General features: G+C 39.4%; 1 protein-coding gene across 1 annotated transcript in view; it reads left to right on the top strand.

Annotated features, from left to right (window-relative positions):
• Positions 1–2,361: 2,361 nt before the first annotated feature.
• The window catches only part of CFTR (CF transmembrane conductance regulator), a gene marked incomplete at its 5' end in the record, with an annotated part of 112,437 nt that continues 90,506 nt past the window's right edge, over positions 2,362–24,292 (top strand). Inside the window, 7 exons of the mRNA XM_083366547.1 lie at positions 2,362–2,402; positions 3,569–3,677; positions 9,537–9,752; positions 10,999–11,088; positions 11,357–11,520; positions 17,549–17,674; positions 23,576–23,822. Of these exons, the coding sequence (XP_083222673.1) occupies positions 2,362–2,402; positions 3,569–3,677; positions 9,537–9,752; positions 10,999–11,088; positions 11,357–11,520; positions 17,549–17,674; positions 23,576–23,822 (993 nt within the window). The remainder of the gene's footprint in view (positions 2,403–3,568; positions 3,678–9,536; positions 9,753–10,998; positions 11,089–11,356; positions 11,521–17,548; positions 17,675–23,575; positions 23,823–24,292) is intronic.

Genomic DNA, 24,292 nt, shown 5'->3' with positions numbered 1-24,292 from the left:
GTGATGGAAAAGATGTAAATCCCAGTTACAAAGCAGAAACAGCCCCAAGGCTCAAATGCCTAGTAATGGGAGACTTCAACTACCCTGATATCAACTGGGAGATAAACTCTGCAGCAAGTGGGAGATCGAACAGATTCCTAACCAACTTAGCTGACAACTTTGTCATCCAAAAGATAAGGGAGGGAACTAGAGGAAAAACTATACTGGACCTAATTCTTACCTATGTTTCCCTGAAAATAAGACAGGATCTTATTTTATTTTATTTTATTATTTGCCTCAAAAAGAGGCACCAGGTCTTAATTTCTGGAGATGTCTTTATACTCACTGACAGCACCAACAGCACCACCCAGCCAGTCCACTTCTTTTAGCTGAAGGAGCAGCTGCATTCTGCAGCTCCATTCCAGCCTGCATTTTACAGTCAGGTCTTTCTGGAAGGCCCATGCAGCTGAGTACTGAACTATCGATTCAATCCATAGCTCAGTTCTCGGCTGCAGTGGCCTTCTGGAAAGGCCTGTGACTGAGAAATGCAGGTCTGGCTGCAGAAGATGCCACAGAAGTGGGCCGGCAAAGAGAGGCATAGTAAGGTAAGTGGGTGCAAGGCACGTGGGGCAGTTCCACACCCCCACTCCCACCCTAGCTTTATTTTTAGGTGTGTGCCTCACCTCAAAACTAGGATTTATTTTTGGGGTACAGCTTATATTAGGTCCACCCCCCCAAAATCAAGCTAGGGCTTATTTTCATGGTAGCTCTTACTTTCAGGGAAACATGGTACTAATAGAGAAGAAGTGATAGAGGGAGTCAAAGTTGCTGGAACCTTGGGCAAGAGTGACCATGTCATACTGGAATTCAATATAATGCAAACACAAGCAATAGAACAGGGGTGTCAAACTCAATTTTATTGAGGGCTGCATAAGCATTGTGGTTGCCCTCAGGGGGCCGGGTGGGTATGGCCAGGGTGGGCGTGGCCTACTGGGTGGGCGTGGCCAGCTCTACATCTTTGGCATCAAGGGTGCCTATGGGGGCCTGGGCAGGAGTGGGACAGATCTGAGGGTCTCTGGTGGAAGGAGGGTCTCTGGGCCAGGGCCAAGGCAGTGGGGGCCGTTCCCTCACTGTTTCCAGGATGGCTTCGCGGGCCACATGAAACCACTTTGCGGGCCGGATCCGGCCCCCGGGCCTTGTGTTTGACATGTCTGCAATAGAATATAATCCAGCCCATGGTTGCACAAAGATCTCTCTGATAAACTGAGAGACAAAAAGGATAAGTACAAAAAATGGAAAGAGGAACAAATAACTAAGGCAGATAGCCTGAATCAACAGATAGCCTGAATCTGCAAAGATGAAATCAGGAAAACAAAGGCTCAGAATGAACAAAGAATTGCAACAAGATGATAAAAAATGTTTCTTTCAACATATAAATAACAAAAAAGTCAAGGAAACAGTTGGTCCACTAAAGAGAGAAGATGGCAAAAAAACCTAGCAGGCAGTAGATAGAAAGCAGAGCTCATTCTTTGCATTCTTTGCATCAGTCTTCACACAAAAAGAAACTATAGACCGACCAACAAAAGCATAACGGTAAAGGACAGACTAGAAATAAAAATTAAAATAAGTAAGAAAATGGTAAGAGAACACCTGTCTGACCTTTATGAATATAAATCACCAGGACCTGATGGATTACATTGCAGAGTTCTGAAGGAGCTGGCAGATGTTATCTCAGAACCATTGTATCATATCTTTAAAATATTTTGTAGTACTGGGAAGCTACCAGAGGATTGGAAAAGAGCTGATATGGTTCCATCTTCAAAAAAGGGGGAAAAAAGCAGACCCAAGGAAACTACAGGCCAATCAGCCTAACATCAATACATGGGAAGATATTGGGAAAAATAATTAAAAACAGACCTATGAACATTTAGAAACAGTTATAACTAGTAGCCAATATGGGTTTGTTAAAAATAGATAATGCCAAACCAAACTCATTTCATTCTTTGACAAAGTGACTAAATTAGCAGACCAGCAAAATGCTGTGGACATAGTATATTTAGACTTCAGCAAGGCATTTGACAAAGTAGACCCTAACCAACTTCTTGGTAAGCTAGCAAAATGTGGGATAGATAACATCACCACCAGATGGACTTGTAATTGGCTGACAAACCATATCAACAAGTAGTCCTTAATGGTATTACATCTAAATGGAGAGAAGTAAGCAGTGTGGTACCACTAGGCCCAGTACTCTTCAATATCTTCAATATCTTCATAAATGACTTAGATGAGGGAATAGAGGCATAGAATCAAAATCATGTGAAGTATTAGTACTGCTTTATAAAGCCTTAGTACAGGGTGTCAAACTGGCAGCCTGTGGGCCAGATGCAGCACACGCATGACACACCTACTCTGGCTCTGCAAAGGTAAAAAACGTTATGATACATCATAATACATCACATGACACAATCAAGTTTGACACCCATGCCTTAGTAAGACCACACCTGGAATACTGCATCCAGTTTTGGTCATCACATTACAAAAAAGATGTTCAGACTTTGGGAAAAGTTCAAAGAAGAGCAATTAAGATGATTAAAGGCCTGGAGACCAAAATATATGAAGAACGGTTGCAGGATTTGTCTTGGCTAGTCTAGAGAAAAGAAGGACTGGGGGGGACATGATAGCAGTATTCCAGTATTTGAGAGGCTGCCACAAAGAGGAGAGGGTCAATTTATTTTCCAAAGCACCAGAAGGCAGGACAAGAAACAATGGATAGAAACTAATCAAGGAGAGAAGCAACCTGGAATTAAGGAGAAACTTCCTAACAGTGAGGACAATTAACCAGTGGAACAGCTTGCCCTTAGACATTGTGGGTGCTCCACCACTGGAAGTTTTTAAGAAGAGACTGGACAACCACATGTCTGAAATGGTAAAGGATCTCCTGCTAGAGCAGGGGGCTGGGCTAGAAGACCTCCAAGGTCCCTTCCAGCTCTATTCCGATTCTGATTCAGTGTAGTTAAAAAGTATTCAAATTCCATTTTGGTTGTAAATCTTATCAGAATCTAAATGTTGTGATTACTTTATATTCCATAAAGAACTGTATTATCTGTTAAAACTAATTCCAAAAATGCATCATTCAGGGTTGTTGAATTACACAGGTTTTCAATGTTTGCTGACATGCTTTATTAAAAACGAAACAAAACAGAATTGAATTGTCTTTTTTTCCTTTTCTTTCCCTTAGTACTGGAAGCAATCCAAAACCTTTATTTGCCTATTATTTGTTTAGTGGTCTGAAGAAGTACAACAGGTTTTTTTTAAAACATACACTGTGACCTTTTTAATGAATTAAGTTTCTGCAGAATGATGTATAACTAAGCATTTCCATCTGCCAAATATTTAACTGAACTACATTTGAACTTTTATTGAGCTATCATGTCACAGAGGAGCAGGTCCTTGGGGTCTTTGCAAGGCTTTGAATTCAATGGATTCCTTAACTAAATCTCCTTGGATATCCTTGGGTGAAAAGAACTATGCTTTGGCCAAGGAACGGTGTATTTGGCCACATAATTCAATGTTCTTTTTTATTCCTCAGAGAATGGGACAGAGAATTGGCTTCAAAGAAAAAACCCAAACTCATCAATGCTCTTAGACGGTGTTTCTTCTGGAAATTTATGTTCTATGGAATAATACTGTATTTAGGGGTAAGTTTCCTTTTATTTCAGTTAACATATTGCAATATTATATATTTTTGTAACCTGCCTAAGAAATTCTAAGCAGTGTATTTGTCTATGCAGATTCTCAGTCATCCAGGTCATAGTTGTCCCAAAGGTGCTATAAAGGTATAAATCCTTCTATTTCCCACCATCCAGTCAGCTGAAGAAGCTTCTTGGATGAGAAGTGAAACATCTTCAAAAATAACAAGAAAGTCCAGTTGCCTCATGAAAAAGCACCTTTGGAACAAGCAGTGTCTTTCTTTCTTTCTTTCTTTCTTTCTTTCTTTCTTTCTTTCTTTCTTTCTTTCTTTCTTTCTTTCTTTCTTCATTCATGCAACAGAATCAAGTCTGACTCAACGAGAATCAAATTAAGTAAAACATTGAAATAATTAATTATATTTAAACATGTTTGTTAATACAGTTCCTAAAGACAAATATTTTAACTGAACAATTTTTTATCACTGCAATCAAATCAGCAAGAGAAATAATGTAAAGTAGAAAATTACTCTCATGCTTGTCACCTGAGATCAAACTGAAAATGAGCATGGATAAATACAGGTAGTCCTTGACTTACAACAGTTCATTTAATGACCATTTGACCAATGGCACTAAAAATGGTCATTTTAGCATCCCATGGTCACATGATCAAAATTCAGACATTTGGCAACTGACTCACAGTTGCAGTGTCCTGGAGTCATGCAATCCCCTTTTGTGACTTCTGACAAGCAAAGTTATTGGGGAAGCCAGATTCACTTCACAACCATATTACTGACTTAACACCTACAGTGATTTTGTGATGAAAAAGTCATGAAATAAAACAAAACTCACTTAACAAATATCTCACTTAGCAACAGAAATTTTGGGCTCAATTGTGATTGTAGGTTGGGGACTACCTGTACATTTAAGCTAATTTTTATTGGAAGTGGGGAATTTGTGGAATACCAGATTTTGTGGAATTTCAAATATCTATCAGTCCTAGACAGGATATTGAAGTTCAAGGATATTGGAAACTGTAATCCTGTATTTGGAAGGCTACAAATTTTCTACTCCTTTTTATAAAATATTAAAAATAAATGAATTTTTTTCAGATATTTTACAGTATATCTTCCAGATATGTTCTTTTTTCTATGATATACTTAGGTAGGATTCTAAGAGTAGCATAATTTTAATGTTTGCCATAATTTCATAATTATTTTATTTATCAAATGTATATGCCCATTAACTTTACAAGGCAATTTTTTAAAAAAAAATACCTTTAGGAAATGTACTGGAACTTACCAAATGGGAGCTTCTATTTTAAACAAAATTTATTGCATATCATTGAATAATTGCATTGCACTTTTTCAATAAAAGAAATAAATGGAAGATGAACCTACCCAAGAATATGTAGTTATACATACACTTTAGAATTATTTAATCACTAGAATTCATTTGTTCCTTGAATATAGATCCAATTTCTTCAGATTTAGTGGAGGCTCATATTGTTTAGATAATTTATTATCAGTATTAGCATCTATATACCCCATATGCATAACTTATTTTTTTCTTAAATTTGTGGGATGGAGAGGAGAAATTCCATGGGAAATAGATGGTAGTTAGATAAATAGATGATAGATGGTAGATGATAGTTAGATAGATGATAGATTATAGATAGATAGATAGATAGATAGATAGATAGATAGATAGATAGATATTCTAACTGAATTTTTCATATAATATAGCCAATTCCTTCCATTGAAAAACTGAAATTTTCGTTATATACATTTGATCCTAGGTACATATAATTTATTAAATCTTATGTTGATACATAGACAACTGGAGGCTTAAAAATGTGAGCATGTTGAGCATGCTGAAGATATGCTCTTGCTCTTTTACCATATATAGAAAGAGATTGGAGAAAAATTTACTCTGAATTAAGTTTTAGTTTCTAGATTGATCATCATGTGTGCCTATGTGTGTATATGTGCTAATTAAGATAGTCACAAATATCCGGCATTAAAATCTGTTATAAAATTGATGGAGACATTGGCGCATGAGCTTCAAAAAGTTGTCAAACATCATGGAATCAGTGATTGTGCATATGGGTTTCATGCTATAATTATGTCTTTTAAAAATAATTTACAATTAAATTGAATTTTAAATAAAGTAAATTATTTTGGTAGTGTTAAAATGTGATTTTAGGACTGTGTAAATATTGGTACTTTTGGTTTGCTTCAGAAGTTAAACATATCAAACAAACAGACATATGAAAAGATAACTTACAATTCTTTAACAAACTCTACTGTTTGTCAACAATGTTCATAAAAATATTGCTGTTTGCTAGAGGTGGAATTTGCTTTCCTGAATTAGTATTATTCTTCAATCCAACTCAGAAGGTTCAAAAATATTTTTTTCACTTAACTAAAGTTGTTTCTCACTGCCTTTTTTGTATTGTAGTGCAAGCTGCAGCAAAATAGATAATAATATTTTCTTAAACTGCTTCATTTTATCCATCATCTGGCTAGTGTATAGTATAAATTATCCTGATACTTGAAAGATTGTTATCTTTCACAAGTTATCTTTGACAAATATAATGAGAATAAAGTAAAGACTAATTATGCCAGGTATGTCTACAAAGATTTTCAAAGAAATTGCAGTACACATTATTGAAAGAAAAATCTTTATCAGGGTTTAGTCCAAGCTGGGAATAAACAAAATGGAGACTGTGTTAAAAAGAAGGTTCTTGTTTATTTAGGTGCTAGAAACTTCAGTGACAGCAGCGTGTTTCTGGGGTGGCTGACCACATGGAGCTGGGAGTGGTGGGTTTTTATACCTTCTTGGACTTTTGTGTTTGGAGTTGTTCCTGTTCCTGTGGCATGAACTTTGACCTGAGGTTCACTGTGCCCTTTTTGTATTTTGATGGCAGTGGGTTAATCCTCCTAAAGGTCATGTCTTTAGATTTTGGGTGGGGGATGTAGATTTTTGAGGCTCTTTGTCTTTCCAATCCCATCAGCTCCAAGCTTCCTGGCTCCAGTCTTTCTGAAAGGATGATCAAATCTGCATTTCTACAAAGCTTGTTTCTGCATGGGGCAGACAGACTTGGGCGGTGGTGATTTCTGCCTAAGATTTTCTATTATTCCTTTGAGGAAATATATTCTGCTTTTTTTAAATATCCCCCAAACTATTTCCTTCTCTGGGGGGAGGATGCTGTCTTCCTACAACATTTTATATTCAAGTTCTGCACTCTTAAAAGAAATCTTTAACAACTGTTAGTTTTGATAGATCGATATCCTGGAGAGCTTGATTTCAGCTTGTCCCTATTAGTAGCTGGCTTGCAAATAGTACAGAAATTCTGTTTTTCAGATCATAAGAAAAGCCACAAGAGCAAGTATTGACACTATTATTTGCAAATAGTACAACTTTTTTCTTTGTTAATCGTTAAATTGTATTATGTGTAGCCACTTCTTATGCATTGTTGTAAAAATCTATAAATCACTTTCTAACAATAATCTGAAAACACATTGCTATCTTTGTATGGTATACACAACAAACAGTAGTAAAAATACAAATTATAGTTCTACACATGTGCTATAACTCGTAAGTATAAGGACAGAGAAATAGAGACGTGATTTATTTTTTTTAACCAACTGAAGAAGTTAAGGATTTGGAGAATTCCATTACAATCTCTAGCATCATTAAATTATGTTATGTGAACTGGAATTTTTACCAATTGTGTTCTATTTAATGTCAGTCTGAAGCTTATTAATATGAAGATTGTCGTCTTTCTCCTCATATTTTTTCTTTTCCTACACATTACATGGCGATACCATTTCAATTATATATATGTGTGTGTGTGTGTGTGTGTGTGTGTGTGTGTGTGTGTGTGTGTGAAGTATTTGTTAAGTATTTTACAATACCTTGCCAGGCCAAATACGGGTCTCCCTTTAATTCTTTGTTAGCAATCTAAAAAAATTACACACACACACACACACACACACACACACACACATATATATATATATATATAATTGAATATATAATACATATACAAGTTTTATTATGGTCTTGATTGTAAACATGGATGCATTGACACACCTGCCCAAATCTTTTTTAATTGTTCTTTTATAAATATTCCTCTTTGTATACTAAAAACATTGCTGTGTTGGTCAAACATAAGTCTGTTCTGTTTGTCTTTTTCTAAAATTATATGTAATCATGAAAAATGATGTGAGTACTTAAAACAGGGGCTATGTGATTCAGTGTCTGTTTCAGTCCATTTCTGAAAAAAAACTATATGAATACCAGTGTTTTCATGCTGACCCATTAGGAAATTACTACATATAATAATAATAAATCAATTTACAATGCTGACCTCAGGTTATTTAAAGGACAGAAAACAAAGGGTACTATGACCCCATTTATAGTATAAATCCTGATGACATTCTTCCAATGTATTTTTTTAACAAAATAAATTGTATACTATATGATCATTTCAATAAAATATCTAAAATTTCATCTGGAACTATAAACATAAAATTTTATTACTAAGATTTTCCATCCATTTGTACATTTTAATAATGCTAAAGGATGCATAAAAGCTGGAATTTTTCCCATTTGTTTCATTTATATAGAGAGAATGAATTTATTGACAATAATCTATAAGTAAAGAGTCAGATATGATAATTACAAAAGATTTATTAAATTATGATGAATATTTTCTAGAAGAAGATCATTTTGGAAGAATAGGATTATTTTTGTTCCCTGCAACTAGATGGGGAATCCAACCCAAAATTACCACAGTTGTTATTGTGGTGACCTTTAATACCCTTTTAATAGACTTGTGATTGTAAGCAATATGATTTTTGTAATTGTAGTCCTTTCAGTAATTCAGAGTGATAACTTCGATTTTCATTGTATGAAAAAAATTTTCTTCATATTCAAGCTGGATCACCTGAAATATTCATTATTATCCTACCCAATAATTCTCATTATCATTATAAGACATTATTTTATTTATCAAACCAATGTATATAGCCACCCATCTTACAAATACAAACAAGTGATTCTGGAAAGTGTATAATACAATTCTATATAATTCTTTATAATTCTAATTTTTTTTTATTCCATAATAAAGAGCAGGCTAGAGGATGCTCCCTTTTCAACATCTTTCTAGCCTACTCTAAATAATTTTATTCAGCAAGATATTTATCATAAAGCTATTAAAAGGGACAATATTATATGCTACAGAATATTGAATAGTTCTGCAACTTTGCATTCATTAGTTCCAAAAACAGAGATATAGGATAAGAATGTTCCCTGAGCCAAAAGACAAAAGTTACTTTTTCAAAAAACATTAGAAGCTTTCCTTGTAATTCCATAAATAGGAACAAATCAGGTTAGCTACTGAATTTTATTTTCTTACCTCCTCTTCCATTCTTGAGGGAAGTTAGTAGTTTAGGAAGCATAATATAGTCTGTTACATGCATCCATTTTGCCCACTGCTAAGTATCACATTATCTGAAGAAAAGGTTATAAAAGGGACTTGAAAACCTGGTTCTTCGAGCTGTTTTTTCCAGACTGAGGAGTTTTAATTTAATTTAATTTAATTGGGTTTTAGTTTAACTTCAGGGACTGTAATTTAATTAATAGTTTTGATTGATTTTAATTTTGTATACTATGTATTTTAATTTTCCCTGTAAACCGCCCTGAGTCCTACGGGAATAGGGCGGTATATAAATTTAAATAATAAATAAATAAATAAATAAATAAATAATTTCTCATGCTCCAATATGCTGAATAGATAAGTGTCATATGCAGTAGCTATTCAGAAAAACTGACAAAAGTATCTGCCTTTTTTTTTAACCACAGGAAGTTACTAAATCCGTGCAGCCTCTTTTACTTGGAAGAATAATTGCTTCTTATGATCCTTCTAATTCACTCGAACGATCAATAGCTTACTATTTAGCCATAGGACTCTGTCTTCTCTTCATTGTACGGATGTTGCTTCTCCACCCAGCAATATTTGGTCTTCATCACATTGGAATGCAAATAAGGATAGCCATGTTTAGCTTAATTTATAAAAAGGTATGTTTCCTATTTTGGTTAAATGAAATTCAAGGGTAATTAAACTGCATAGGAGATTGATAATAACATACTGTGGCCTCACGCTGCAGTAATGAAAGCATACTGTGGCAAGAAGTATTTCTTTTTTGATGATCTACACTTAGCTTATTGTGCAATATCAGCAGAGGATATCTTAATATTTAGCTTTGAAACCAGCAGTAACAGAGAAAATGGGAGTAAAACTATGAGTTGCTATATAAGCTATATGACCCTCATCCAACTTCCTAGTTGTGAATAGAATGAAGTCATCATAGAGCAATAAGGACTAATTTTATCTCATCAAGGAAAGAATCAGAATATGCTAGGAAAGAAGGTAGCTAATGAGCCAAGAATGGCAAAATTAATTTACCATTACATATAAACTATCCTACTGCATAAACCTAAAACAAAAAACCCTGTGTAGATAATTTCTTGCAAATGTACTAAAGTATGAAAAGAATCTGAAATTGAAATAAAAACAGAGTCTCCAATTTAATTATTGCATCTTATTATTTACTTATTTATTATAAAATCTAATTATCCCTTTTCCATTCAGGCTCCTTAAATGGATGCACAATAAATAATAATACATTTACCATTACAAGCACAAAATATAAATTTCAATAATTTGGAACTAAAAACTGGCCTCAGTTTACTCTCCAAATCATAACTGGAAAGTATGGTTTAAAAAGCAGATGAATTTTGGTTTAGAATAAAGTGCAAATCAGAGTTCATCACTTCAGATGCAATTTCTTGCATGGTTCTTGCAAACTGAAGAGGGAATCAGAGTGAGCAAGTAGGGGGAGGATATTTGGGAGTCTGACATTTTCAAAGATGATTAACTGTTTTTTTAAAGAACAAGTCCCAATGAAATAGCTTTTACTTCATCCCCAGATCATAAGGCCACCTAAGTTTAACTGATATGCTCAAATGTTGTTTTCAATTTTCTCCTGGCAAGAGCTTCATGCTATTCATGATTTGTATGTAGTTCTTAGATGGTGATTGGTAATGGCACAATGAGGGTCTATTGAAAAAAAAATTATAGAGTAAACCCTACTGAATATTGTGGTTATTTATGAGTAATCATGTTGTAGATGAAATAAAGTATGTAATAAAACATAAAAATTATATTGCACAAACAGTGTTAGCATCCACTGACATTGCTTTTATTTCTGTTTTTGCTATTATATGCAGTTGGTTGATAAACTTCTTTTGTTCTGTTTTACAGATTTTAAAACTGTCAAGCAGAGTCCTAGATAACATAAGTACTGGACAACTTGTTAGCCTCCTTTCAAACAATCTGAACAAATTTGATGAAGTATGTTGGTAATCAAGTGTTTATTATATTTCTTTGAAGGAGAAGGAATTGATTCCAATCCATTATAATGTACTTTACACTACTAGAATTAAAGTAAATTCTTTGCTATGGATAGGTTTGCTAGTGAATAGTCCTAAGCAAATTATAAAAAGCAGAACAATATATTTCAATGGAGTTTGGATTAGACAAACATGCCACTCTTACCAGCTTTCATGTTGCTTTTGAAGTATAGTTTCCTTGTGATTTTATTGTGATTTTTTTCTTTCAGGGTCTGGCCTTGGCTCATTTTGTATGGATTGCACCTTTACAAGTTATACTGCTGATGGGGCTTCTCTGGGAGATGTTGCAGGCATCAGCATTTTGTGGGCTTGGATTCTTGATTCTTGTCGTCCTTTTTCAAGCCTGGCTAGGACGAATGATGATGAAATACAGGTGACAATGCAGTTATGGGTAATTTTCTCAAGTAATGGTAGTCCTCAAACTTACTTGCTACTTAGCGATGGCAACCCTGATAATCCCTGTTACCATCTTTAACTGATTTCCACTAATTAACTGAGGACCCACTGTAATCTAACACATTCCAAGTTTAGTCCCTCCCAGCCCCGGGCCTTAATTTTATTTTTATTTATTTATTTATTTTATTGGATTTGTATACCGCCCTATTCCCGTAGGACTCAGGGCGGTTTACAGGGCAGTTAAAACCATGAATACAAAAAATTAAAAACAAATAAAACAATTAAATTAAATTCAAGCCCCAAGAGTAAATCTAAAACCCAGTTAAATTAACAACCCCACAGTCTGGACCAGACAGATCGAAGAGCCAAGTTTTCAGGTCCCGGCGAAATGAGCGAAGGTCGGGGGAAGTCCTAAGTTCTGTGGGTAGTTGGTTCCATAGGGCAGGCACACCCACAGAGAACACCCTTCCCCTGGGAATAACCCGCCGGCATTCATTAACTGGCGGTACCCTGAGAAGGCCCTCCCTGTGGGGGCACACAAGACGATGGGAAGATGATGCCGGCAGCAGGTGTTCCCTTAGATAGTCCGGACCCAAGCCATTTAGGGCTTTATAGGTCATTACCAGCACCTTGAATCTCACCCGGAGGGCAACCGGAAGCCAATGCAGCTCACGGAGAAGAGGTGTTACACGGGAGTATCGGGAAGCTCCCATCAAAACTCGCGTGGCTGAATTCTGCAGCAGTTGAAGCCTTCAGGTGGTCTTCAAGGGCATCCCCATGTAGAGGGCATTGCAGCAGTCTAACCAGGAGGTCACGAGCGCATGAGTGACTGTACGTAGAGCATCTCAGTCCAGATAGGGATGCAACTGGCGCACCAGGCGAATCTGGGCAAAAGCCTCCCTGGTCACGGCTCCTATATGATCTTCCAAACTGAGCCGTGAATCCAGGAGGACTCCCAAGTTGCGAGCCCTATCAACGGGGGGTAATACCTCATCCCCTATTGTTAATGATGGAGAAGGCTGGTCAGCCCGAGATGCCGGTATGAACAGCCACTCAGTCTTGTCAGGATTGAGACGAAGCCTGTTTCTCCCCATCCAAACCTGGACCGCCTCCAGGCAACAGGATATCACAGTGAGGGCATCACTAGGTTGGGTCGGGGTGGAAAGAAAAAGTTGGGTATCATCAGCATACTGGTGATACCCCACCCCGAAACCACAAATGAGCTCACCCAGCGGCTTCATGTAGATGTTGAACAGGAGGGGAGAGAGGACCGACCCCTGAGGGACTCCACAAATGAGAGATCTCGGGGTGGACCTCTGTCCTCCCGTCAACACCAACTGCGAGCGGCCCAGGAGGTAGGAGGAGAACCACTGTAAAATGGTGCCTCCCACTCCCAGCCCCCTGAGACGCCGCAGTAGGATACCATGGTCGATGGTATCAAAAGCTGCTGAGAGGTCTAATAGGACTAGGATAGAGGAACAACCCCTGTCCCAAGCCCGCCAGAGATCATTCACCAGTGCAACCAATGCCGTCTCTGTGCTATGCCCAGGTCTGAAACCCAATTGGTACGGGTCGAGATAATCAGTTTCCTCCAGGAACAGAGGAAGCTGATGCGCTACCACACTCTCAACAACCTTCGCCAAAAAGCGAAGGTTGGAGACAGGATGATAGTTATTCAAAATCGCCGAGTCCAGGGTGAGCTTCTTGAGAAGTGGCCTCACCACTGCCTCTTTCAAGGCAGAAGGGAAAACACCCTTGCTCAAAGAAGCAGTTATTACTGCCTGGAACCAGCCTCGTGTCTTCTCCCGGGCTGCATAAACCAGCCACGAGGGGCACGGGTCCAATAAACAGGTGGTAGAGCTCAGCCTCCTCATGATCCTGTCCACCTCATCGGGGGTCATAGGATCGAACTCAGTCCAGATAACACTATCAATACCACTCGAATCCTCCCTGTCAGATTCTGTCCAGTCAGAGTCCAAGCCGGCCCGAATCTGAGCAATTTTATCCGCAAGATGACGACTGAACTCCTCGGCCTGTCCCTGCAAGGGATCCTCCCTCTCCTCCCAATGAAGGAGGGAGCGAGTAACCTGAAACAGGGTGGCTGGGCGATTATCTGCGGACGCGATGAGGGTAGTGAAGTAATTAGACTTCGCCGTCCTCATTGCAGCGAGATAAGACCTTGTAAAGGCTCTTAGTCGCAATCGGTCAGGCTCAGATCGGCTGGATCTCCAACAGCACTCTAGACCCCATCTCCAACGTTTCATCTCCCGGAGCTCTGAAGAAAACCATGGAGCCCACCGGGATCTGCATCGGGTTAGGGGTCGCAAGGGGACAACACGGTCGAGTGCCTCAGTGGCAGCCCTTTCCCAGGCATCCACTAAGGCGTTGGCCGAGCTGTCAGTGAGGGAGATAGGAACAGACCCAAGCGCCATCTGGAACCGATCAGGGTCCATTAGGTGCCTGGGGCGGAAACACCTGGTCAGTTCCTTAGCCCAGCAGCGGGGGGTGACATAGCGGAAGACCAGCCGCAGGAGATAATGATCGGACCATGACAGGGGGACAATAGTTGGTAAGCCCCCTCCCAGATCATCCAACCATTGTCTAGATAAGTAAACCAGGTCGAGAGTGTGACCCCTCCCGTGAGTCGGACCCTGAATTACTTGAGTCAGGTCCATGGCCGTCATGGAGGCCATGAACTCCCAAGCTAACTCTGACGATACTCCCAGGGAAGGCAGGTTGAAGTCACCCAGAACAATGAGTCTGGGGAACTCCACCGTCAACCCTGAGAGGGTGTCGAGCAGCTCGGGCAGGGCTGTTGCCACACAGCTGGGTGCCAGGTATGTTAGCAACAGGCCCAACTGAGCCCGAGGGCCACATCTCAAGAGGAGGGACTCACTCCCGCCTATCTGTACAACGGTGGTCTCCCTCGGACATAAGGTCTCCCGAATAACCACCGCTACCTCACCGCCCCTACCCTGAGCCCGCGGCTGGTGTAGTACACAGAAACCCGGAGGGCACAACTCAATCAGAGGGACACCGCCCTCTGGGCCCAACCAGGTCTCTGTGATGCATGCCAGATCCGCGTGTTCCTCCTCGATCAGATCACGGATGAGGGGAGCCTTGTTCGCAATGGATCTGGCATTAAAATACACAAGCCTGAGCCCAGGGTCCTGATCCCCATCAATCCCGGATAAAAGGGGGCCAACCGGAGGGTCGGAGCACGTCACCGCTTGAAGACAGTGGGGGCGTGATCCCAGATGTTGATACGGCCCTCCGCGTAACTGCCTGCTGCCATTCCCCATCATTGTGGGGATTTGCAACCCCACCCCAGTATTAACGGAACCAAAAGTCCGTGCCCCCAACCCCATCTCACCGGGAACCGTTATAGGCCCAGACTGACAGCTGGCTGGAGAAACACAGCCCGATTCCCTCCCCTCCCTACCATTCTCTCCCCTCCCTAACCCTTTAAAATGATTGGCTTTAATTTAATAATTAAATTTAATAATTTAAATTTAATTTAATTTAATAAGATAAAGGACTTCTTTCCCTGCAGTTCTGCCCAACTGCATCTCTCCTCTACCTTTCTGCCCTTTTGGCCATCCTGCATCCTGCCTTGTATGCAGGCAAGCAGCCCTCTTTTGACTCTGGGGCCACGAGAAGCCCTTGATCTGTACCATGGCACAAAGATGCAGCAACCCCAGGAAGCTCCAGCTGCACCAGCAGAATGGTGAAAAGCTCAGCCACCACAGGTAGTCCCAGCTGTAGTCATCCTCACCACCCTGCACTCTGATCCCCCTGCCATCTTGCACTTTACTGCCACAGCTGGCTTTCACTGTCTTCTAGCCCTCACAGCTGCTGAGGCATGCCTCACCCAGGCCCTTCATGAATCAGTTGCTGGTTACATCAGACCATCTCTCCCAGTTTTCCTGAGGACCCCTGTGTGTAAACTTGTGAAGAAAGCCTCACATGGCCAGAAGATGCCTCACGAAAGGCCATGCCATGTATATTTGGTCAGCAATGGGAGAAAGAGGATTGTGAAAGTTCAGCAAGGGCAACAGAGACTGGAGCATGCAGGCTGCCAACAGGATATAGATGGGGGGAGATAGGGGAGTAGGGAGACTTGAAGTACTGAAGCAGTTGTAAGTGTAATCAGGCTACCAAGTGCCTGAATTTTGATCACGTGACCACATGAATGCTGCAATGCTCATAACTTTAAGGATTTAATCCCTTTGTTCAGCATCATTGTAACTTTGAACTGTTGCTGAATAAATGCTGTAATAAAGTTGTACAGAGCTTCTTAAGTAAAGAAGCCAGAAAACTACCTTCAACGTGGAGCAGAAAAATATAGGCGGAGGTCATATAGCCTATGGTTGTGGGCAAGCCATGTGTAGCTGGTGGCCATACTCACAAGGGAAGAAGCATCTTAGAGTTTCTTCAGCAGCTGAGCATTTTGTACCATTGTATCAGCCTGGCCAAGAATATTTGGAACATTAACTCTGTTTTGTGGGCAACGCATTATCTATATTACACATAATCTATATGTAATTTATATACTTATAATTAAGGAATAATATCAAACAAGTGGTCCTGTCTTGACATGAGACAGTATATCTTCCTTTGCCTTGATTCCAGTAGCTATGCTTTGAGAAGCTAGAAGTGGTTGAAATAAAGAACAAAATTTGGTTAAGTGGGCAACTCTATAATTCCTAAGAACTATACTTAACCTTTTGTGGGGCAAAAAGACTTACCGTAATCCCACAAAGGAAGTGTTATGGCACAGGTAGGAAGAACAGAAGTAACAATAGTTGACAATTCCCCCCCCCCATCTTTTAAAAAAAAATAAGTTAGGTCTACTTTAGGGCTTACACTATTCTTTACATTGCTTTTTCAAGTTCCAAATGGCAAGGAGCATGAATGATTGCCTGTAGGGCTGTGCTATAAGAAACTTCCCCTTATGCACAACAAAACTTATATTTGTACTACTCTTATTTGCTATTTCCACATGGAGTTCAATATACTGCTAAATGTTTATTGTTAAACGAAGTTCAGAAAAATGTTTCATAGACTCAGTAGAAATTTATTCCAGGGCAGTGGGGCAGTTTATATACATAAAAAGGTAAAGGTTCCTCCGCACATGCGTGCTAGTCGTTTCTGACTCTAGGGGGCGGTGCTCATCTCCGTTTCAAAGCCGAAGAGCCAGCGTTTGTCCTAGGACATCTCCATGGTCATGTGGCCGGCATGACTAGACACCAAAGGCGCACGGAACGCTGTTAAATTCCCACCGTAGTGGTCCCTATTTTTCTACTTGCATTTTTACACGCTTTCGAACTGCTAGGTGGGCAGAAGCTGGGATGAGTAACAGGCGCTCACTCTGCTACGCAGCACTCGGGATTCGACCCGCCAAACTGCTGACCTTCTGATCAACAAGCTCAGTGTCCTAACCCACTGAGCCACCGCATCCCTTTATATACATACATGCATACATACATATAGGGCTTTTTTTCTCATAGAACGCTCAGAATGGAGTTCCGGCACCTTTTTTGGATGGAACCTTGTAGGGTAGGCAAGGCAGGTTGTATAACATGTGTGAGTTCTGGCACCTTTTTCTTTTACAAAAAAAGCACTGCATACATACACACACACGCACGCGCGCACACACACACACACACAGAGACACACACCGTGCTAGTGTTTTTACATATATACATAATGCTACTGTTCTCAAATAAATTATTGATTTTCAGATTTGTATTTTGTATTCAGTTTTACATAATGGCACATCTATACAGTGCAGCTTTCTAAAAGTATTGAAGAATCATTTGAACAGTATCATAGGATATTTAAAGTATTTTACGAACTTGTTACCAGAATGACAAAAAAGTACAATCTTTTGTACACTTCTGGTTTATGGCATGAATAGAACTTTATTGATAGAATATTGTGTGAAGTGCTTACCAAATTTTCATTATGATGAAGTATTAAATATAGAACATAATTATCTACAGAGATCAGCGAGCCGGAAAGATCAATGAAAGACTTGTAATTACCTCAGAAATGATAGATAATATACAATCAGTGAAGGCTTATTGTTGGGAAGATGCAATGGAAAATATGGTTGAAAGTCTGCGACAGTAAGTATTTATATTTGTCCATCTTACATGCATGGCACATATGTTGTGTAACCCAAAAATGAGATAAAAGTTTAATTTGTAAGAATAATTATCATTTTATCCTGGTTGTAATAAAACTGTTGAGTCATGCTGATCCAAACAATTATTTTTACCTGCTGTGCTGTGCTGTCTTTGTCTATGTTATAATGACCTATCTGAATAAGATCTTTATAAAAATCACTTTCCCTAGTAATCATACCTAGTTCTTATATTTTTATCTGGAAATCAACTATATAATAGAAGTCATCTTTCAAAAGGTCATTTAGATCAGCATCTCCAACCTTTGCAGCTTGATGGCCTGGCTGGAGGGGGCAGGGAGAGGGGAACCAGACTGTGTGAATGGCAGGCTGGTGCACACGTGTGAGCCTGCACAGCTCAACTCACGCAAGTGGCAGGTCAATGTCCACACACATGCCACGTAGCTGGACTGCAGATTGAGCTTCATGTGCATGTTTGCACAAGCCTGCCTCTTGTACAGCCCATTTCCGAATAGGCGGCAGCTTGGTAGTGAGCCATGGCCTGGGGTTGGGGACCCCTGATTTAGATTGTGTAGAATTCTTTTGAATTTCATATCATCTGAAACTGAGATATACAGCACGAAACTAAACTTTAGCCATATGCAATTTATTCTTAGATTGATCAAAAATAATGATATAAATGGAAAGATTTTAAACTTGAGCCCTGTTTTCCATTTCCTTCTCTCCTCAGTTTGTTGGAGTCAGCTAACATTTAGGATCTGTTGACATGGAACTCTAGGGAACATATTTTTAGGTTTTCTTTAAAGTGTTTTTTTAACTATATCGTTTGACAGGATTTTTATTTTTAAAAGGAGATCAAATGACAATGAAGCAGAAAATAATCATTTGTTCATATTCCTGTCTAATTCTACCTCTGTGCTGAAATATTTAGACAAACAATAAAAGTCCATATTTTTGAATAGGAACTTTTCTCAGTCTTTGTATCTGGGACTAGATTACTTGTTGTTTATACTTTCCTTAATAAATAGTTTATTATTTGTTTGGCAGAAAATAATAATAATAATAATAATAATAATAATAATAATAATAATAATAATAATAATAATAATAATAATAATAATAATAATAAAAATCAGGGGACGGGCCGAGGAGTTTAGTGAGTATCTGGTGGATAAAATTGCTCAGATTCGGGCTGGCTTGGACTCCGATTGGGCAGTATCTGATGAAGGGGAAACGATGGGTTTGGTCGATAATATTTGGGAAGAGTTTGATCCTGTGACTCTGGATGAAGTGGACAGGATCATGGGGAAATTAAGTGCCGCCACGTGTTTGTTGGACCCGTGTCCCTCCTGGCTGGTTTATGCGGCTCGGGAGGTTACACGAGGCTGGCTCCTGGCAGTTATCAATGCTTCCTTGAGTGAGGGGTGCTTCCCTGCCACCTTGAAAGAGGCAGTGGTAAGGCCCCTCCTCAAGAAACCTGCCTTGGATCCAGCTATTTTAAATAACTTTCGTCCTGTCTCCAACCTTCGCTTCTTTGCGAAGGTTGTTGAGAGCATGGTGGCATGGCAGCTCCCTTTGGTCCTGGAGGAAACTGAGTATCTTGATCCATACCAATCGGGTTTCAGGCCCGGGTACAACACAGAGACGGCATTGGTCGTGCTGGTGGATGATCTCTGGCGGGCCCAAGACAGGGGTTATTCTCTGTCCTGGTCCTTTTAGACCTCTCAGCGGCTTTTGATACCATCAACCATGGTATCTTGCTGCGACGTCTTGAGGGGTTGGGAGTGGGAGGCACCGTTTTACGGTGATTCTCCTCCTACCTCTCGGGCCGTTCACAGACGGTGTTGGCAGGAGGGCAGAGGTCAACCCCTAGGCCCCTTAGTTGTGGGGTGCCTCAGGGGTCAGTACTCTCGCCCTTCCTGTTCAACATCTATATAAAGCCGCTGGGTGAGATCATCCGTGGTTTCGGGGTGAGGTATCATCAATATGCTGATGATACCCAGCTTTTTATCTCCACCCCGAACCAACCCAGCGATGCCCTCGATGTGATGTCCCGTTGCCTGGAAGCGGTACGGATTTGGATGGTGAAGAACAGGCTCCAGCTCAACCCGGCCAAGACAGAGTGGCTTTACGTACCGACATCTCAACTTGTGCAAGAAGCTCCATCTTTGGTTATGGAAGGAGAGGTGTTACCTCCCGTTGATAGGGCACGCAATTTAGGCGTCCTCCTGGACTCACGACTCAGTTTTGAAGATCATATTGGAGTCATGGCCAGGGGGGCATTTGCCCAGGTTCGCCTGGTGTGCCAGTTGCGCCCCTATCTGGACCGAGATGCCCTACATACGGTCACTCATGCACTCGTTACCTCTCGGATAGATTACTGCAAAGCTCTCTACATGGGGCTGCCCTTGAAGACCACCCAGAGGCTCCAGCTGGTGCAGAATGCGGCCGCGTGGGTAGTGATGGGAGCATCCCGATACTCCCATATTACACCCCTCCTGTGTGAGCTGCATTGGTTACCGGTTGTCTTGGGTGAGATTTAAGGTGCTGGTACTTGCCTTTAAAGCCCTACATGGCCTAGGCCCGGGATATTTGCAGGACCATCTGCTGCCAGGGATGACTTCCCATCGCCCAGTGCGCTCACACAGAGAGGGCCTCCTCAGGGTGCTGTCGGCTAGACAATGTCGGCTGGCAACCCCCAGGGGGAGGGCCTTCTCTGTGGGAGCACCAGCCCTGTGGAACCAACTCCCCCTTGAGCTCCAGATGGCCCCAGATCTCCAGTCCTTTCGCCGCGACCTCAAAACTTTCCTTTTTCATCAGGATGACCTGGATTGATGACGGGTTTTTAAAATGTTTTAATTTTAATAATAATAATAATAATAATAATAATAATAATAATAATAATAATAATAATAATAATAATAATAGAGTTGGAAGGGAGCTTGGAGGCCTTCTAGTCCAACCCCCTGCTCAGGCAGGAAACCCTATACCATTTCAAACAAATAGTTGTCCAGTCTCTTAAAAACCTCCAGTGTTGGAGCATTCACAACTTCTGGAGGCAGGTTATTCCACTGATTAATTGTTCTAACTGTCAGGAAATTTCTTCTTAGTACTAGGTTGCTTTTCTCCTTAATTAGTTTCCATCCATTTCTTCTTGTCCTGCCTTCAGGTGCTTATTGTGGAACTGGGTGTGCCATTATATTCTGTTTTTTAAAAAGAAAACTTGGAGACTTAGTGTCTGGTACACAGTGTACAAATTATAAATAATAACTGCAGTTCAAATTTAGTAGGAACTATACTTCTTTAGAAAATAGAAAGAATGCCAAAATTACAACCAGCTTGTATAAATCTTATAAAGTAAAAGAAATTTAATCTAATTTGAAGATCAAGTATACCTTGATAGTGTGATCATGAAATACAATATTTAAGAATGAAAGAAATAAAAGGAAGTCAGAATAGAAATAGAAAAGTATTGGCAGTGAGGCTCTAATTGATATTTCTCAAAAATATTTTAATAGTTTTATACATTTATACATTGTCAGTATTAAATTGCTTTTTAAAAAAGAAAAGTAGTACCCATTTCTAATTTTCATTCATTAAAATGTCAGTCTCTTGTTTCAGATTTGTGTTTTGTTTTATTTATTTATTTATTTATTTATTTATTTATTTATTTATTTATTTATTTATTTATTTATTTATTTAATTTCTATACCGCCCTTCTCCCGAAGGACTCAGGGCGGTGTACAGGGCAATAAAATGCAATAAAAATACAATATACAAAAGTTAAAATGAGAATTAAATAGAATAGCCCAATTGCAGTAAAAAGTTAATTAAAATTACAATTAAAATACCCCAAACCCATCAGACCAGGCCGGCTTGTTCAAATAGGTGAGTTTTCAGGTCACGGCGGAAAGAGCGAAGGTCAGGAGCCATCCGGAACTCAACCGGTAAATGATTCCAAAGGTCTGGCGCACCCACAGAGAACGCCCTCCCCCTGGGGGCCACCAGCCAACACTCTCTGACCGACGGCACCCTGAGGAGGCCCTCTCTGTGGGAGCGCACTGGACAAAGGGAAGTTGACGCCGGCAGCAGGTGCTCCCGTAAGTAATCCGGACCCACTTAACTTTAACTTTCTCATTTACTTTTTCCAAATTGTCCATGAATTTATACCGTAACTGTTTCACCTGTTAATCAGATGGTTATTTCAGTACTAAAGATGTTTAACTGGAAGAGTGTCCAACTGATTTTTCATGTAATACTAGAAATGTATAAAATTTCTGACAAGGAACTAATGAGAGCTGTGGTGGCACAGTGGTTAGAATGCAGTAGTGCAGGCTAACTCTGTTCACATTGCCAGTGGTTCGATTGCTTGATCCTGACCGGCTCAAGTTTGACTTAGCTCCTTCCATTCTTCTGAGCTTGGTACAATGAGGACTCAGATTGGTGGGGGCAATAAGCTGAATTTGTAAACCACTTAGAGAGTGCTTTAAAACATTGCAAAAGGGCATATAAGTCTAAGTGCTATAGCTATTTACCATAAAAATAATACTACATTTACATCTTATTTTTCTCCATTGAAACCCAATAAAAATCTTTTAAATATGCCTGGTTTAGGCATAATCTTGAGGCAAAGAATTCCCCACTCCTATCTTATCATGTTCCAAATATCAACAGTGAATTTGATTTGTTATCTTTAGTCAGATATTTAGTTCTGCATTTTCTCCCCTAAAACTCTTCATAGTCTGCTTTAGTGTTTGACTGCTTATATCAACTCCAAGCTACTAAAATCTCTGGGGAAAGAGCTTTTCTTCTCAATTCAACCTTGATGATGCATGTTCTTTGAATGATTAACTTCCTATTGCTGCAGCATTCTGCTGGAGTAAAGGGTGCTTTAAAACAAAATCTACTGCTTTTTCTTTATTATCTCACTATACATATTTCTGTCTGGACGTATGTTAATAAGGAGCTTTATTGTTTCCTGAACTGTTGAACATAAGTCCTTGCATTCTAATGAGTCAACGGGCAGACATTTACTGTACTTTCGTTCTCCAGTTAATGTGTATTTCAAGACTCCTCTTTCTAGAAGTAATGCAATGAGATAATTTCTCAAAATGCTTGAATTATTTTATTTGGCAGTATTTAGTTTGAAATCTTTAGATCTTTTTCAAAGCCATATTAGAGATAATGTGTAAGACACACAAAAGGCAAGCTGCTTTCATTGTTTGTTTCTTTCATAGTGTATGTTTATCACTTTTCCTTAGCACAGACGTACCCATATTTATCTGGAGAAAAGAATTATTCTGGCCCTATCCTATCTTTGACTTATATAGTTTTATGAAATCCCTAGCATTTTGACAGCAAAACAGATGCAGTAGCAAATATAATACGTCATAACGTGCCAACTAGATCTAATGATGGTTTAAATGTAATTTGAAGTTGTAGAACTTCACTTTGTCTTAGAAGGTACCGTGTTGTTGTAACAGTAAGCCCAGTATTTCAGTTAAAATATTGATTCATGCAAACTATAAGATTAAATTCAAATTCTTTGAATTTAAAATTCCCACCTAACTCTGAAGCTCACTGGGCAATCTTTTTGTCAGTCTCTATTATTCAGATTAATTGTTATGAATAAAAAGAGGGAACTTAGGTATTGAGAATTGTATGTGCCATCCTGAGGTGAGATGCACATTAAGTAAAATACCGTTTGATGAAAGATTGGCAGCTGCATTTTCAACACAGTTCCAATACACATTCCAAACTAGTGTAACTTTTAAAACTTCCTTATTTGCATTCATAATTGTTTCATATTTTAGAGTTATGCCATTCTAGATGTAGAGTTTCTATTTTTGTATTAGATTTTCAGTTTTTGCCTATCATTTTACAGAAGTGAACTGAAGCTGACTCGAAAAGCTGCATATGTGAGATACTTCAATAGTTCAGCTTTCTTCTTCTCTGGATTTTTTGTGGTATTTTTGGCTGTCCTTCCATATGCACTGAGCCATGGAATTATTCTTAGAAAAATATTTACTACCATATCATACTGCATTGTTCTTCGAATGACAGTCACTAGACAGTTCCCTTGGGCAGTGCAGACATGGTATGATTCTATTGCAGCAATAAACAAGATACAGGTATAGTATCTAAATCTAATTCCATGCAAGGTATAATTTATTCTTTTGTGGTTCTTATCTTGTCAATTTATCATACAAAATATATTAGGGTATTATTTTACTGATTTTTATTAAATGCTATTTGGGAAACCAGTTTTAACTTAGCAGGCAGAAATTCCACCAGGAGGGTGTTCCAGATGATGTAGGTAGTGAGGGAAAAAGCCCAGATCTGAAGCTTCATCAGATGACAGTATTGGATTTGGAGAGAGTTGATAGTATATGGCTGGATGGATAGATAATTGCCAGAGGAGATGGTATCTTAGATAACTAGGGTCAGAGTATTGTAGGTGACAAAAAGCACCTTGAATCATATTCAGAAGCCAATAGGCAACCAATGGATCTCCCAAAGGTCACATAAGTATATCAGGGCATACCCATTATGATATTGTTTCACAGATGGGTTCTAGAGCCTGCCTACTCCACCAGTTATA

Source organism: Vipera ursinii, assembly GCF_947247035.1.
Source record: "Vipera ursinii genome assembly, chromosome: 6".
Taxonomy (NCBI): Eukaryota; Metazoa; Chordata; class Lepidosauria; order Squamata; family Viperidae; genus Vipera; species Vipera ursinii.
The sequence above is the reverse complement of the archived record's forward strand: the minus strand, read 5'-3'. Positions and strand labels throughout refer to the sequence as shown.